The sequence below is a fragment of the Dasypus novemcinctus genome, chromosome 21, assembly GCF_030445035.2.
Source record: "Dasypus novemcinctus isolate mDasNov1 chromosome 21, mDasNov1.1.hap2, whole genome shotgun sequence".
In the NCBI taxonomy this organism is placed as follows: Eukaryota; Metazoa; Chordata; class Mammalia; order Cingulata; family Dasypodidae; genus Dasypus; species Dasypus novemcinctus.
The window spans coordinates 73,641,906-73,656,398 of NC_080693.1; the positions used below are offsets into that span (position 1 = coordinate 73,641,906).

General features: G+C 36.2%; 1 protein-coding gene across 3 annotated transcripts in view; it reads right to left on the bottom strand.

Moving 5' to 3' along the window:
- The window catches only part of ABCA6 (ATP binding cassette subfamily A member 6), a 56,952-nt gene that overhangs the window by 26,864 nt on the left and 15,595 nt on the right, over positions 1-14,493 (bottom strand). Inside the window, exons 12-19 of one of the 3 annotated variants that reach the window (XM_071210783.1) lie at positions 12,550-12,608; positions 4,601-4,711; positions 4,028-4,203; positions 3,721-3,840; positions 3,314-3,452; positions 2,688-2,778; positions 2,242-2,331; positions 1,675-1,814 (exon numbers count right to left, since the gene is read on the bottom strand). In XM_071210783.1, the coding sequence (XP_071066884.1) occupies positions 1,675-1,814; positions 2,242-2,331; positions 2,688-2,778; positions 3,314-3,452; positions 3,721-3,840; positions 4,028-4,203; positions 4,601-4,711; positions 12,550-12,608 (926 nt within the window). Of the gene's footprint in view, positions 1-1,674; positions 1,815-2,241; positions 2,332-2,687; positions 2,779-3,313; positions 3,453-3,720; positions 3,841-4,027; positions 4,204-4,600; positions 4,715-12,549; positions 12,609-14,493 lie in introns of all 3 variants that reach the window. The other 2 variants (XM_058284631.2, XM_058284630.2) reach the window with 2 other exon arrangements.

Sequence of the window (14,493 nt, forward strand, 5' to 3'; positions counted from 1 at the left end):
AAATTATATGGCCTTATTCATTATTTTATAGTATGATTGTACCACGATTTTGTTTATTGTCCATGTCTACTTCTCCCCACCCAATGGAGGGTAGGCTTCATGAGGGTAAAGACTCATTTGTCTTATTTAATTCCATATCTCTAATGCCTTGAGCAGTGCCTTTTATATAAAAGGTGCCCAGTAAGCATTTACTGTGACTCTTTTCCATGGGTATACTTGGATGAGGAGACAAGCTTCTAGGAAAAGCCTCTCACATGCCATTTTCTATATCTGGCAGGGTGATAGCCCAGTAACATTTCTAAGAGGAACTAGATGGGTAAGCCCATGCTGCACTGTGTTTCCTCATGGCCTGCAGGGGCCTGGAAGTTACCGTATGTCCTGGTGAGGAGATACATGGGCTAAGTACATCATTAGACATGTAGAGGTCTAGGGTCTGTGTAAAAGGCTGCCATGGGCTGAGAGGTCAACACCAGAGACTCTGGCTAAGTGATATATTCCAGTGGTAAGAGCACATAACTCTCTATCTCTCCTATCCCACTTAAAAAGGAGGTGGGGCAGTTATGTCTCATCTGAGCATTATTCCAAGAAGAATAACATAGGATAGTCCATGGACCTGAGAATGTCATCTTCCATGCTACTACAAAGGTCATAGAGAGCTGCCATTTATTATGTTGGGAATAAAATCTAAATTCCTGAGCATATGCCTAATGAGACTGAGTCAACCAAATGAGGCTGTTTAATTTAAGCCTGAAGAGAGTTAAATCTTTGTTAAATCTTTAACTACTTAAAGTTAAAGATTTAAGAGTTAAATCTTTAATAATAGTTTAGAATAAAAGGCTATTTAGAGCAGAGGAGGCGCTAATGTTTCCTCATTTGTAAAACAGAGAAATCATAGCACCCACCTCAAGGGATAGTTATGAGGACTAAATGAGCTGATATAAATTAATCTATTAGAACAGTACCTGGTACATAGTAATCATTTACAGAGAATGATTATAACTCAATGCCTAAGTTGGTACCACTACACAGCAAGCTAAGGACACATGCTGAACACTTTTGTGGGATCAACAAACTATGTCTTTCTCTGCAAAACAAATACATACACAATTTTATTAAAATACAAAAGAAACCTGTAGAAGACCCCACCTACATGTCTTCTGCACTCACCTCTACACAGCAAACCTATTTATTAAGAACACTCTCCTAAGTGTTATTTCATAGCCTCATACAAATACCAAATTCATGTTCAAAGCAAGCTCAAAGGGTCAGAAAACTAATGCTTCTGGAAGCATTCCTTAGCTAATGACAGACAGGGAATTGTGAGTGAATACCCCAGCTTCCTCATCCTCTGGTGACATAATCTAAGCACACTTATTCATTCATTCATGTATTTTCTCCAGTGTGATTAACCTCAATTGTCTACTTCAGTAAACCACTTGATAATACACACTTCCTTGACTTACTTCCCTTCCCTGTTTCATGACCCCATTTTCCTGCAGGTGCTTCAGGTATTAACTATCAAATAAATTAATTGCACTCAGTCCTCACTTCAGGTATGCTTCTTGGGGAAACCAACCTAAGACAAAATCCAAATCCATTAAGCAATGAAACCTAAAATATTAATGTAAATATTTGTTTCCAAATTTCATTCCATTGTGATCATATTCAATTTACCTGGAAATGTATTTGCACTTTCCAAAGGTAAAGTATACACAAGCTTTTCTTCATTTTCTGTTTTCAATTTAGCATCAGGAACATGTTGATTAATAAAGGATGTTATTTTTTCTGACTCACATATTTCATTTCTGTACAAACTAATATTTAAAAGAGAAAACAAGTGATTTGCATTCTCTCCACTGCTACAATTAACAAATTTTATTGAATATCTTGCCTTTGAGTACTACTTGGCTTTATGAAACAAACAACATGATAATAGTAATAATAATAATAAATGATGTCACCAGATTGAAAAATCTTACGATCTATATGTAAAAGACATAAAATCAGAACTACAAATATACAAACAAACTCATAAAATTATTCCTACTATATACCACGTATGAGGATATATGAGAATTATATACTAAGTTTGAAAACAGAGGGAGGTGAGAACAGGCAATTTTTATACCAGACTATGTAAAGATCAAAAATAGTAGATAATAGGGAAATTTGGCCCACATCCATGTTTTATTGGGCCATAGGGCTTAATAATTTTAAAAAATTATTTAAGCCTCAGCAAACCTTTTCTTGGTAGACGCAGTCCTCTCATGCTCTACCACCAGATTTACTTCCCTATTAATACTGGCTTCTGAAATTATTTGCCATTGTGCCCTTAGAAAGAATGAAAACATATTAGAGGACTGAATGGATCATCTGAGGAAATTGGAGGATGGAAAGAAGGAAGAGGTTTAGGCAGCACAGAGGAAAAACCTAAAAAAACAGTACAGAAGGAATTCTACTGTAAAGAGTCAGGCTTGGTTTACAATATTAAAATTTTGCATATCATTAGCATTAGTAAAATTACAAGGAAGCAGGAAAACAGGAAAACCGTTCAGGCAACATTGATCAATCCAGTATGGCAGAGAGGAAGCAGAAGGCCAGTTCTTCTTATGTAACCCATACTTTGTCTACTTTTTGATATACCATTATTTAAAAGCATGTACCTAGGCTATGCCCAAAGTCTGTACCTTAAGTGATATCCAAGACCCCATTTTCTTTTCAAAAAGAGAGAAGAGCCTGCACACTTCACTCTCCCATTGGACATGATCATTTTTCTGTCTGAGTAAAAAGAAGCAAGAGGAAGGATATTAGGAGTCATATCTACTCTCTTTAGAAAATATAGATGAGGAGATAATGCTCATATTTCCAGGTGGGCAATGTTCTTTGAGATGTTACTATATCTAATGTTGATCTTAAAATTGATGAATCCAAATGAACTCATGGACTCCAGTCTATTTCTGTGCTCTCCAATACTTCCTGAAAAAAAATTAAACGGTACATTCTCTACTCTGGATGCCAACAAATGAACAAATATTTTTAACCTAATATATATTAAAGGAGATTTGGATGCTTAAATTAATTGACAGCTGATCTGAAAAAAATAAAATTGCAGTATTTATTGGTGTAAACACTCTAACAAATGTAGAACCAGAGAAGAACCCTACAGTAGGACTAGAATTCTTTTGTCCACTGGACTAGTCCGGGATGTAGGAACCCCCACGTAATGAGAGCAGGTCTCTTGCCCTAGGAATAAACATCATGTCTCAGTTTCCCAAATTCTCAATTGGAATACTGAAATGAAACCAACGATTACCAGCCAGGATGTCAGCCTCATCCATGAACTTGGTACTGAAGAGAATCACGCAGTCTGCTTTACGCTCCATCAGGAAGTTCCATACTCGGTGCCTTGCAAAGGGATCCAATCCAGCAGTTGGTTCATCTAACAGCAAAAGCTACAGAGGATGAAGATATAGAAAATATGTCTCTCTTCCACGGGAACTTTCTACATATGATAACATGAAAAGCAACAATAACCAAACCAAACAAATGAAATTATCCAAATATTTATCTTTATTATATTTCTAAACATAGTGGTTTCTCTATAAACCTATTGTCAGCTGATAGTTATAATGAAAGATCCACCTCTTTTAGTGGTCGAAGAGGAGCTTGACTTTCTATGGATATTCAATCTGCATTTTTCCCATGCATAATCTCACTTACCTGGGGGTCTCCTAAAGTGGCAATTCCAAAGGTCAGCATTCTTTTCTGTCCTTCACTTAAATTTTGAGCAAGGTTATCCTGAATGTTTTGCATGTCCAATTCCAATAAAATTCTTTGTACCTATTCGAGAAGACATACAAAGCTTGAATTCCAAAATGACTTATACTGTGCAAATTAAACTTCCCATTAAACAGTGGACAATTTTTCTAGGAACTTCTTGCCTATATTTTATTCAAAGGAATTCTGTGGTCATGATTTAACTTGGTAAATTGTTGGCAGTTCGGTTAATGCAAGCATGTCCATCTACCTCTTGTTCTACTTCCTGTGACTGAATTCCTCTTAGTTTAGCAAACAGCCTGAGGTTTTCCTTGACAGTAAGTACATCAATTTGAACATTGAATTGAGGACAAACACCGGTGATCTTCTGGATTTCCTCCAAGTTGTGCATTTCAGAGAGATTTCTATTATAGATGATAACTGACCCTAAGAATAAAAGTTAAAATAATTTAACATTAGACTGAATATAAATTTTATTAATGCTTAGAGGTGTTATTCAAGAAAATATTAGCATATCTTTACAAATATCTAATATTCTGACTTCATAATTTATTAAAAATGACTCCTTTTTCTTAATGTAAATATTAGTGCTCAGAGTACTGTAAATTTTCCATAAAATATCATACAACATTGGAATAGAGATGATAATAATTTTCACAAAAATTGGGGAAATATGAAATATATTCTAAATCACATAGTTCTGAGAACACTTTAACATTATTTTATTTTAAGCAATCAAATTTGAAATTTAAAATGAGAGGCATAGACCTGACTTCATTCTATTATCAGACATTTCACCTTTGAGAAATTTCATTTTGCTCACCTTCTGTTGGAACAGACAATCCATTAAGGATGTTTAGCAGTGAAGATTTGCCAGCTCCACTGTGACCCAGAATTGCTGTGATTTGACCTTCATATATGTCAAAGATGAAGCCTGCTTTTAGAGTAAAATATTAAAATTATTAATAGGAGGGCATTAGACAAGGACTGATTCTAAAAATGGAACAAGAAAATTTATTTAGTTATGTATTTTATTTCATTTCATTTCATTTTTTCAAAGATTTATTTATTTATTTATTTCTCTCCCCTTGTCCCCACCCCCATTGTCTGCTCTCTGTGTCCATTCGCAGTGTGTTCTTCTGTGACTGCTTCTATCCTTACCAGCGGCATGGGGAATCTGTGTTTGTTTTTGTTGCGTCTTCTTGTTGTGTCAGCTCTCCGTGTGGCACCATTCTTGGGCAGGCTGCACTTTCTTTCGTGCTGGGTGGCTCTCCCATGTGCAAGGGCACGCTCCTTGCACATGGGGCTCCCCTACACGGGGGACACCCCTGCATGGCACAGCTCTCCTTGAACACATCAGCAATGCACATGGGCCAGCTCCACAAGGGTCAAAGAGGCTCGGAGTTTGAACCGCAGACCTCCCATGTGGTAGGCAGACTCCCTATCCATTGGGCCAAGTCTGCTTCCCTAGTTACCTATTTTAGTTGTAAATATATAATATTCAGTAGTCTCCTAACTGCCAAAATAATATGCCTATTGCAGAATGTTTTTTAAAATTAATTCAACACATTAAGAAGACAAAATAAACAATTCCAAATATTAACCGTGTCACATGCACTTATCTCCAGTGTGTACACACATGCAAATTTGAATATGCAAATACATACCTACAAAACTTGATCATACTTTGTTATTTTAGCTTGACTTTCTAAACATTAAATTACAAACATTTCAAATGGCATAAATTACCTTCCAAAATATATTCACCAACCAATTGTATTTCTTTTTTGACCATTTTTCTATTCTTTCATTATAAACTTTTTACAGTTACATGTCAATAGAAGTGATTTTTAGCTATTTTGAGGGTTTTTTTATTTCCTTCCTTTGCAAAAATGAAAACCAAGCTTTATTATAAAAAATTGTTGGACAGAGCAACTTTTAAGACACATTATGTCTGATAATTATATCTGTATCAGGTCCTTTCATTCAAATTATGTGACCTATCTTTCAAACATTATAAAAAGTAACAACTAAGCTCAAATTCCAGTTCTTCCATTTTCTATCTGAATGATTTCTGGATAAACTAAACTAAAGTTTGTTTTTCTCATCTATTAAATGTGCTAGTAATAATAATTAGATATAAAGAAAAAATTCTTCCCATTGTAATCTATTCCAATTAAAGTCCTCATTTATAATTTGACTAAAAGATTCTAAAGATCACTTGAAAGAATGAATTTTAACAATTAAAAAAAAAAGCTAAAGAAGATTAAGAAATTGGTCTTGGCCTACCAGATATTAAATACATTGGAGAACTATTGCAATTAAAATTATATGTTACTGATAGAGTAACAACAATGGAGTAAATGTAATAATTAAAATTATAAGTTAATTGTTCAGGACAAAGTAATCAATGGAATAGAATAGAAGCGTTAAATGGGTCAAAGTAAACTTAAGAAACAAGGAATCATAAAATGAACTTTCAAATTCATCAGAAAGAATAATTATTAAGAGACAAAATCGAGACAACTAGGCAACTCATTTTAAAATTCTATTATTGTTGTTTTTAAATGGAAAATACGTAGGGTTTTCAAGAGTAAGAGGAAAGCAACCCTACCTATCTAGAAGTTGACCTTGTTCTTTGGAAAACTGAAATATAAGCCTCAGTTACCTCATTTATATAATGGGGGCGATATTAATATGTATCTCATAAGATTAAATGAAAAGGTCCACACAAATCACTTTGCATAGTTCCCAGAACAAAGTACTCAATAAACTTTGTGTTTATTGTTATTATCATTATTATTATTATTAATGTATTGCTGATGGATGTATAACTTAGGAGAATGATTTGAACTGTGACTCAAGAATCTTAAAATATGATTCCTTTGAATGAATAATTCAGCAGCTGAATAATTCTGCTTCTAGAAATTTATATTCAGAAAACAATTAATAGCCTTTACAAGGAATGAAAAGAATGTTCTAATATTTTTTATATAGTGAGTAACTGGAAATAAAATAAATTTCATACATTAGTGCGTTAGGTAAGTAAATCATGGTTATTTAGGGAATAGAGTATTATTTAGAAAAATAGGGATGTTGCTGAGGGATTTCAAAAGTATCTTCCAAAAGGTGTTCCAAAGTTGCCACAGGTACCAGCTGCATGGAGAGAAGGCTGAAAGAGCGCAACTCTAGATCCCCCCACCCTTACAAACAAAAGAACAACTCCATTTTGTTCTCTTTCACATATATATATATTTTAATTAATTTATTGAAGTATAGCACTCATACATAAACAATAAGTGTATAATAACAGTTGTGGGTGGCAGACTTGGCCCAGTGGTTAGAGCATCCATTTACCACATGGGAGGTCCACTGTTCAAACCCCGGGCCTCCTTGACCCATGTGCAGCTGGCCCATGCACAGTGCTGATGTGTGCAAGGAGTGCCATGCCACGCAGGGGTGTCCCCCGCATAGGGGAGCCCCAACGCTCAAGGAGTGTGCCCCATAAGGAGAGCCGCCCAGTGCTAAAGAAAGTGCATCCTGCCCAAGAATGGCGCAGCACATACGGAGAGCTGACACAGCAAGATGACGCAACAAAAAGAGAGACAGATTGCCGTGCCGCTGACAACAGAAGTGGACAAAGAAGACGCAGCAAATAGACACAGAAAACAGACAACCGGGGTAGGGAAGGGAGGGGAGAGAAATAAATAAATAAATAAATCTTTGGGGAAAAAAAACAGTTGTGAACTTACAAAACAAACAAATATAACATCATACAGGACTCTAATAACTCACCCTACCGCCAATAACTTGCATTGTTGTTAAACCTTTTTAACTAACAATTAAAGAGCATTGTCAAAATATTACTACTAATCAAAGTATTTTCCCCCAACCAACACTATTATTATTATCTTTATATCATTTATATATGAACATACATAAACAATTAAGTGTATAGTAAAAGTTGTGAACTTATAAAGCAAGCATGCATAACATCATACAGGGGTCCCATGCATCAACCCTCCACCAACACCTTGCATTGTCCTGAGATGTTTGTTACAAATTATGAAAGAATGTTGTCAAAATCTTACTACTAATCATAGTCCTTATATTTGGTGTGTTTTTTCCCCAACCCACCCTATTATTATTTTTTAAATATATTTTTTATGACAGAAGTTGTAAACTTATAAAACAATCATGCACATGTGCAGAATTCCCAAACAATACCCCTCCATCAACATACCACACTGTGCTGGAACATTCGCTATAGATAAGATAATATCATCTGATTGTTACCATGTCATTGCATACATTTGGCTCACATTTTCCTTACTGCTTCATTATCACCACAGTACATCTTTGGCAGAGATGCAAGAATATTATATTATTTGCTAACCACAGTCCATAGTTCACTCCAGTTGCATTTTTCCCATGCTTCTCAACATTCCCAACACCCTGCAGTAGTGATATACATTTCCTCTAACTCACAAAGGATACTCTTGCATCTGTACCATCAACCACAATTCTTGGTTTATTGTGCTATTCAGTTCCTAGATTATTCTCTAGCATTCTGTCAATTGGCATTTACATACCTAGATCACCATTTTCAGTTACATCCCCATTTGTAAACTAGCTGTTACTGTGCGTTACCATCCACTCAATACATTTCCACACTTTTACAGTAAAGCTAATTAAAACTTCTACATACATTAAACATCAGTAGTCCATCTCAGTCCTCCTTTTACAAGAACCCACCACCTACCACCAGGTCTTGAAGATATTTTCCTATAACTTCTTTTAAAAGTTTTATGGTTCTTGCTTTTATTTTTAGGTTTTTTATCCATTTTGAGTTAATTTTTGGATAAGATGTGAGATAGGGGTCCTTTTTCCTTCTTCTGGCTAGGATATCCAGTTCTTTCAGCACCTTTTGTTGAATGAATTGTTTTGCCTGAGCTGTGTGAGTTTGACAGCCTAGTTAAAAATCACTTGACCGTATATGTGAGGCTCTGTTTCTGAACCATAAATTTACTTCCATTGGTCAATTGTGTCTGTCTTTATGCCAGTACCATGCTGTTTTTACCACTATAGGTAGGTAATATGATTTAAAGTCTGGAGATGAGGGTTTGCTTTTCCTTTTTAATGGTGTTTCTGGCTATTCAGGACCCCTTACCCTTCCAAATAAATTTGATGATGGCATTTTCAATTTTTTCTTTAATGCTGGTGGAATTTTTATCAGAATTGCATTGAATCTGTATATTAATTTGAGTGGATTTGACATCTTAATACAAGTGCTTTACATCGTTGCTCAAGTTTATTCCTGACTATTTGAGTTTTATCGGTCATATTTTATTTTCACCACTCTGACATTTTTGGTTACTTTTATTGATAAAATCATCATTTCTAGACTCTCTTTCAGATCTATCTCCTGTCTTTTCTTTTCAGGCTCTAGCACATCCTTCAATATTTCCTGAAAATCTGATCTCTTGCTTAGAAATTCTCTCAGTTTCTCTTATCTATGAATATTCTAATCTTGCCCTCATTTTTGAAAGACAATCTTGCTGGATGTTAGGTTCTTGGCTGCAAGTTTTTCTCTTGTAGTATCTTAAATATATCAGACCACTGTCTTCTTGCCTCCATGGTCTCTGCTGAGAAAGCAGCACTTAAGCTTATAGAGTATCCCTTATATGTTACGCTTTGCTTTTTTCTTGCTGTTCTCAGAATTCTCTCTTTGTCTTTGGCATTTGACATTCTGATGAGTATGTGCCTTGGAGTTGGTCTATTTGGATTTATTTGGAGCGAAGTACACTGTGCTTCTTGGACATGGATATCTATGTCCCTCAATAGGGTTGGGAAATTTGCTACCATTGTTTCTTCAAATATTCCTTCTGCCCCTTTTCCCTTCTCTTCTCCTTCTGGAACACCCATAACACATATGTTTACATGCTTTTTGCTGTCATTTAGTTCCCTGAGATCTTGTTCAATTTTCCATTCTTTTCTTCATCTTTTCTCTTGTATTTTCACTTTCAGAAGACATTTCCTCAAGCTCACCAATCCTTTCTTCTGCTTCCTCAAATCTGCTATTATATGATTCCAATGTTTTTTAAAATTTTCATTTATTGTACCTTTCATTCCCGTAAGGTCTGCTATTTTTCTACATACCCTTTCAAATTCTTCTTTGTGCTCATCCAGTGTCTTCTTAATATCTTTAATCTATTTAGCCATCTCATTGAATTTATTAAGGAGATTTGTTTGAACATCTATGATTAGTTGTCTCAACTCATTTATAAGCCTCATCTGGAGGCTTATCTTGTTCCTTTAACTGGGCCATAGCTTCCTGTTTCTTGGTGTGGATTGTAATTTTTTGCTGGTGTCTTTGTATCTGGCTTACTAGAGTATTTATTCTGAGTGCAGTTTTTCTCTTTAGTTTAGGGCTTCCTATCCTTTCTCCCTTGGTGATTGTGCGGTAGGAACCAAGAATGTAGTTGGTGCTGTAAGCGGTGGAAGCTCAAGCTGCCCTTATTGTACCAGGGACCAATGAAGCTTCTTCCAATGTTCTCCTTCGCCAGGGGTAGGGACAGAGTTATAGCTGTGTGGAATAATCCAAGTGCAGGCCTAGACTGTAGTTGCCCAAAGAAACTGATGAAGTTTCACATCCCTTTCTCCCCTGCCTGTGGTGGGGGATGAAACAGCAGGTGTGGGCAGCAATCTATGAAGTGCAGGTCCAAGATGACTGCAGTTGCCCCAGTAGACTTCCAATTTTCAGTCTGTGCCAGTCATAGTTACCTGCAATTACCTGGATAGGCTGATGCCGGGTCCACCAGCTTCCTCCCTGCCAGAGGTGGGGCTGATGCCTAAGCTAGGGCTGTAGGCTGATCCAGGTGAGAACAACTGGTTCCTCCCATCTCTGAGACTTTTGGGCAGCCTGGCTTCCCCTCAGGCTGGGGGTGGAGTAAAAATGGCAGCCACCAGCCTCTTTCCAACTTGGGCTGATTCACACCTCAGCTGTTCCCAGGGTTATAGCTTAGCTAGCTTAGTCTACCAATTACTAGCCGAAATCGGCAGCCAACCATGTTCTCCCCTGTTTTGGGGAAATGGGGCTTCCAATTCCAGCCACAGAATAGCTCCTGGGGTGGCTCGTGTCTCCAGAGTAGGAAAATCACCGACCTCCACAGCTTGGCTGGTAATTTCCCAGAGAGGTTGGCATAGGAACCCACAGCTTCCTCCCCGCTGGATGCCCAGGCTGGAGCTGCCATCTGACCTTGATGGAAAGAAGCCGGTCCCCATCAGCATTGTGATTTTCAGTCCACCCTCCTTCCCCTGTGCCAGGTGTGGAGTTAAGGTGGCAGCTCCTGGCCTCTTTCTGGCTTGGACAGGCTCAAACTTTAGCTGTTCTCAGGATTGTACTTTAGCCCCCTGAATTTACTCATCAGTAGCTGAAATTGGTGCCCAACCATCTCTTCCTCCCCTGTTTTTTTGAGAAGTGGAGCTTTCAATTCCAGCTGTGGAACAGCTCCTGAGGCGGCCAGTGGAGAATGGGCACTGGCCTCCATGGCATAGAGTGCTCTACTTACGAGTCTTCTCAGCAGATGGGCAGTCTCCTCCTTCCATTCCTTCAAGGATGTGGCAAGATGCTCTTCTGGCCTCCTGGATCCCCCAAACAGGTGCTTCAGCTAGCTCCAGATAGCTCTGGGTGTTTACTAACTGACCTGTAGCAGGAGCTAACTCTAGGAGCTACTTACACTGCCGCCATCTTGCTGGTTCATTTCTTTCACATATATTTTTAATGTATTGATAGCCAATGTTCTAAAAAATGTTTAAGGTACTACTATTTCTAAAAATGGAAAGAAATCCTTGAAGTTCATTATTATTGATTATTGAAAATGTGGTTTAAAGGTGTTCTGGGAAATGAAATAATAAATTTTAAAATCCTTGGCTAAAATTTTCTTAAAACCTGCATCTGCATACCTAGATGGTATTTGATGAAAAAAACCTGGACAGAAAATAAACTTACTAATACCAGTTCATGTAATTCTCAAAATAAAGACCTAATCTCAAAGAAAGAAGATTCAGTTATAGGATGTTCCATTTGTTAGAAAATAAACACAATGGACAGAGAACTCAATCTTTGGGAGGGTTCCTACTTTTCCTTTTTTAAACTTCTAAGGCTCTGTCTCTTGTAAAAATCATTCTGATTATTCCTATAAAATTATTGTTAATAAAAGCAAGCTGTTCTCAATGAAATGTAAGCCACAAACCTTGACTTTTGTTAAAATAAACTATATTTTTCAAAATTTTAATATCAAAATATGTTTGTTCTTCCAAAATTATGAGCAGTTTGTCATAGGATATTGACTTAAAAAACTGAATTCATTGTCAATGACTTTATTCATCTTGTTTTTAGCTAATCTCATCAACAGATGCAAACTATGTAAATTCCCTTGCTAGAATAAAAATTTATCAGACTTCTTCCTTCATAGTGTAAATAAAATAAACTAGTGCTGATAGCAGATTTAATTTGGAAAAAACAGTGAAATCACCTTATTTTTATCTTTAAAATTAATAGATCCATGAAATAAGAAGAAGAAATTAAGCATCAAGTCCTAATCATGATTAACAATTAACCTCCAAGTGGTAGAGGTACATTGTTTACATTCCTTCTTTCTTTTCTTTTCTTTTTCTTTTTTTGCCTATCTATATATTCCATTTTTCATGTTGAATTGTTCCCATTTTTGTAATAAAAAAATTAATGATACAATGAAATGTTTTATTTACCTTTCAATGCTTCCACTTTTCCAGACTTCCCTTTATATTCTTTTCTAACATTTCTGATCCTGAAATAACAAAAGAACTGCTTGCTCAACCGACACAGAAGTAAATATAGTACAGATTATGAACAATCCTAGTTGGAATGGTTTGTAGTCAACCACTTTATATGTAAAATACATAGTGGTAGTCAATCACTACATGTAGTGGTAGTCAATCACTTTATATGTAAAATATGTATTGGTAGTCAACCACTTTATATGTAAAAAGGAATGCTGCAGCAGGTGCCTTCTGGTCTCAAATTATGGCATAATCGACCTCTGAGGAAAAATAAGACTTAATTTCAATTGGTCATTTCCCCTGGGATGGAAAACAAAAAAGTATCTCTAGAAATATTTATTCTATTTGATTTTCTTAGAAAAGTAGACTATAACTATTATCACATTTTTTCTCTAGTCATAGAACGCCTTGTGCTCTTTCCCCTATTTGAAATTAATGCATTTACCTGAGCTTTTTAATCATCATCTCGCTTCCCCTTCAAGCTTTGTTCATCAGTCAGATATTCTGTTACCTTCATCTTCTATAGTTTCTTCTCTGATAGCTTCTCCTTGGTCTTTAATTCTGTTAGATACAATCAAGCTTTTCTCCTCTTCTTACCTTACTAAACTCTCAAAATAGTGTATAAACCTGTTGTCTCTACTTTCTCACCTCTCATTTCCTCCTCAATCACACTCTAGCTTCCGAACCTACCACTCTACTGGACTTTTTCTTACTGGAATCAGTAGTGAACTTCCAATAACCAAATGCAGCAAATGTGTTCCCATCCTTACCTGATTATGGGTCCCTACTGATGACTTCTTCCTTTTCGAAAGTTTTTACTTTCAAGGGACATTCCACTTTACTGGGTTTTCTTAGTATTTTTCTAAATATGCCCTTGCTGTTTCCTTATGAATTCCTCTTCTTCCAACAAACATTTAAATCTTTGTGGAATCAAAGGGTTCCCTGAATTTTATGGGTTTTCTCATTATATACCTTCTCAATGTGTTATTTCATTGCTTCTCACATTTCGAAACCAACCACTTTCCTACTATGGCGAGAAACTGAGGACAGGTATCCAAAAATGGAGCCAAAAGTTTAATGAAAAGTCCTTGCATCAGATGACTTTCTTACCCTTGTTTTTCAGTGACCCCAGGCCTCTACCTTAGTGAAGATCCAGACCAAAAGACAGAGCTGCGCAGAGACAATGTTGCACAGATTAGTCATGGAAAATTGGGAATGGTTTTAGGGCAAAGAAAATTCACTTGTTTTTGTTTTGTTTTGTTTTCATTTTTGCTTTGTTTTGAGAAGTACTGGTTTTTGGACTGCTGTCAATATTTTCTTAAGCAGATTGGATATGAAAATTCTTATAATTTCAATAATAATATCGTTTTATTTTTGTGCCCCAACTGGTAAATAGTGATTGACAACATGGGAATTTTGTTTTTTGGGGGGAAGATTATTCTTTATTTGGCCACTCCTTTTTTGAATAGATGTGTTCCATGGAGATGCTATCCTCTTATTTAGGGTGGAATGAATCTTTTGCCCCCCCTCAGAAAGCTTTTTAGAAAATATTAATAACTAGAAGGATGAAGTTTAAGTAGATGGGTTAGGACCTATGTTCTCTGACTTGGAAATAAATATTTCTCTTCCTAATGTGATTCCCACTTTTATTCATCTTCCTCTGTCTCCTGATATGTCAAAAGTAGTCAGTGGTTATAAACAGGCTGTGGAGCCAGACTGTCTGGATTCCAAAACCAATTCTCCCATTAATTAGATGTACAACCTCGGGCAAGATATTTAACCTTTCAGTACTTCAGTTTCCTCATTTGTAAAATGGGGAAAATAAAAGTGTCTGCTTCATATGTTGTTTTTGTTTTTTTGTGTGTTTTTTTTTTGTATTGTTTTGTTTTGTTT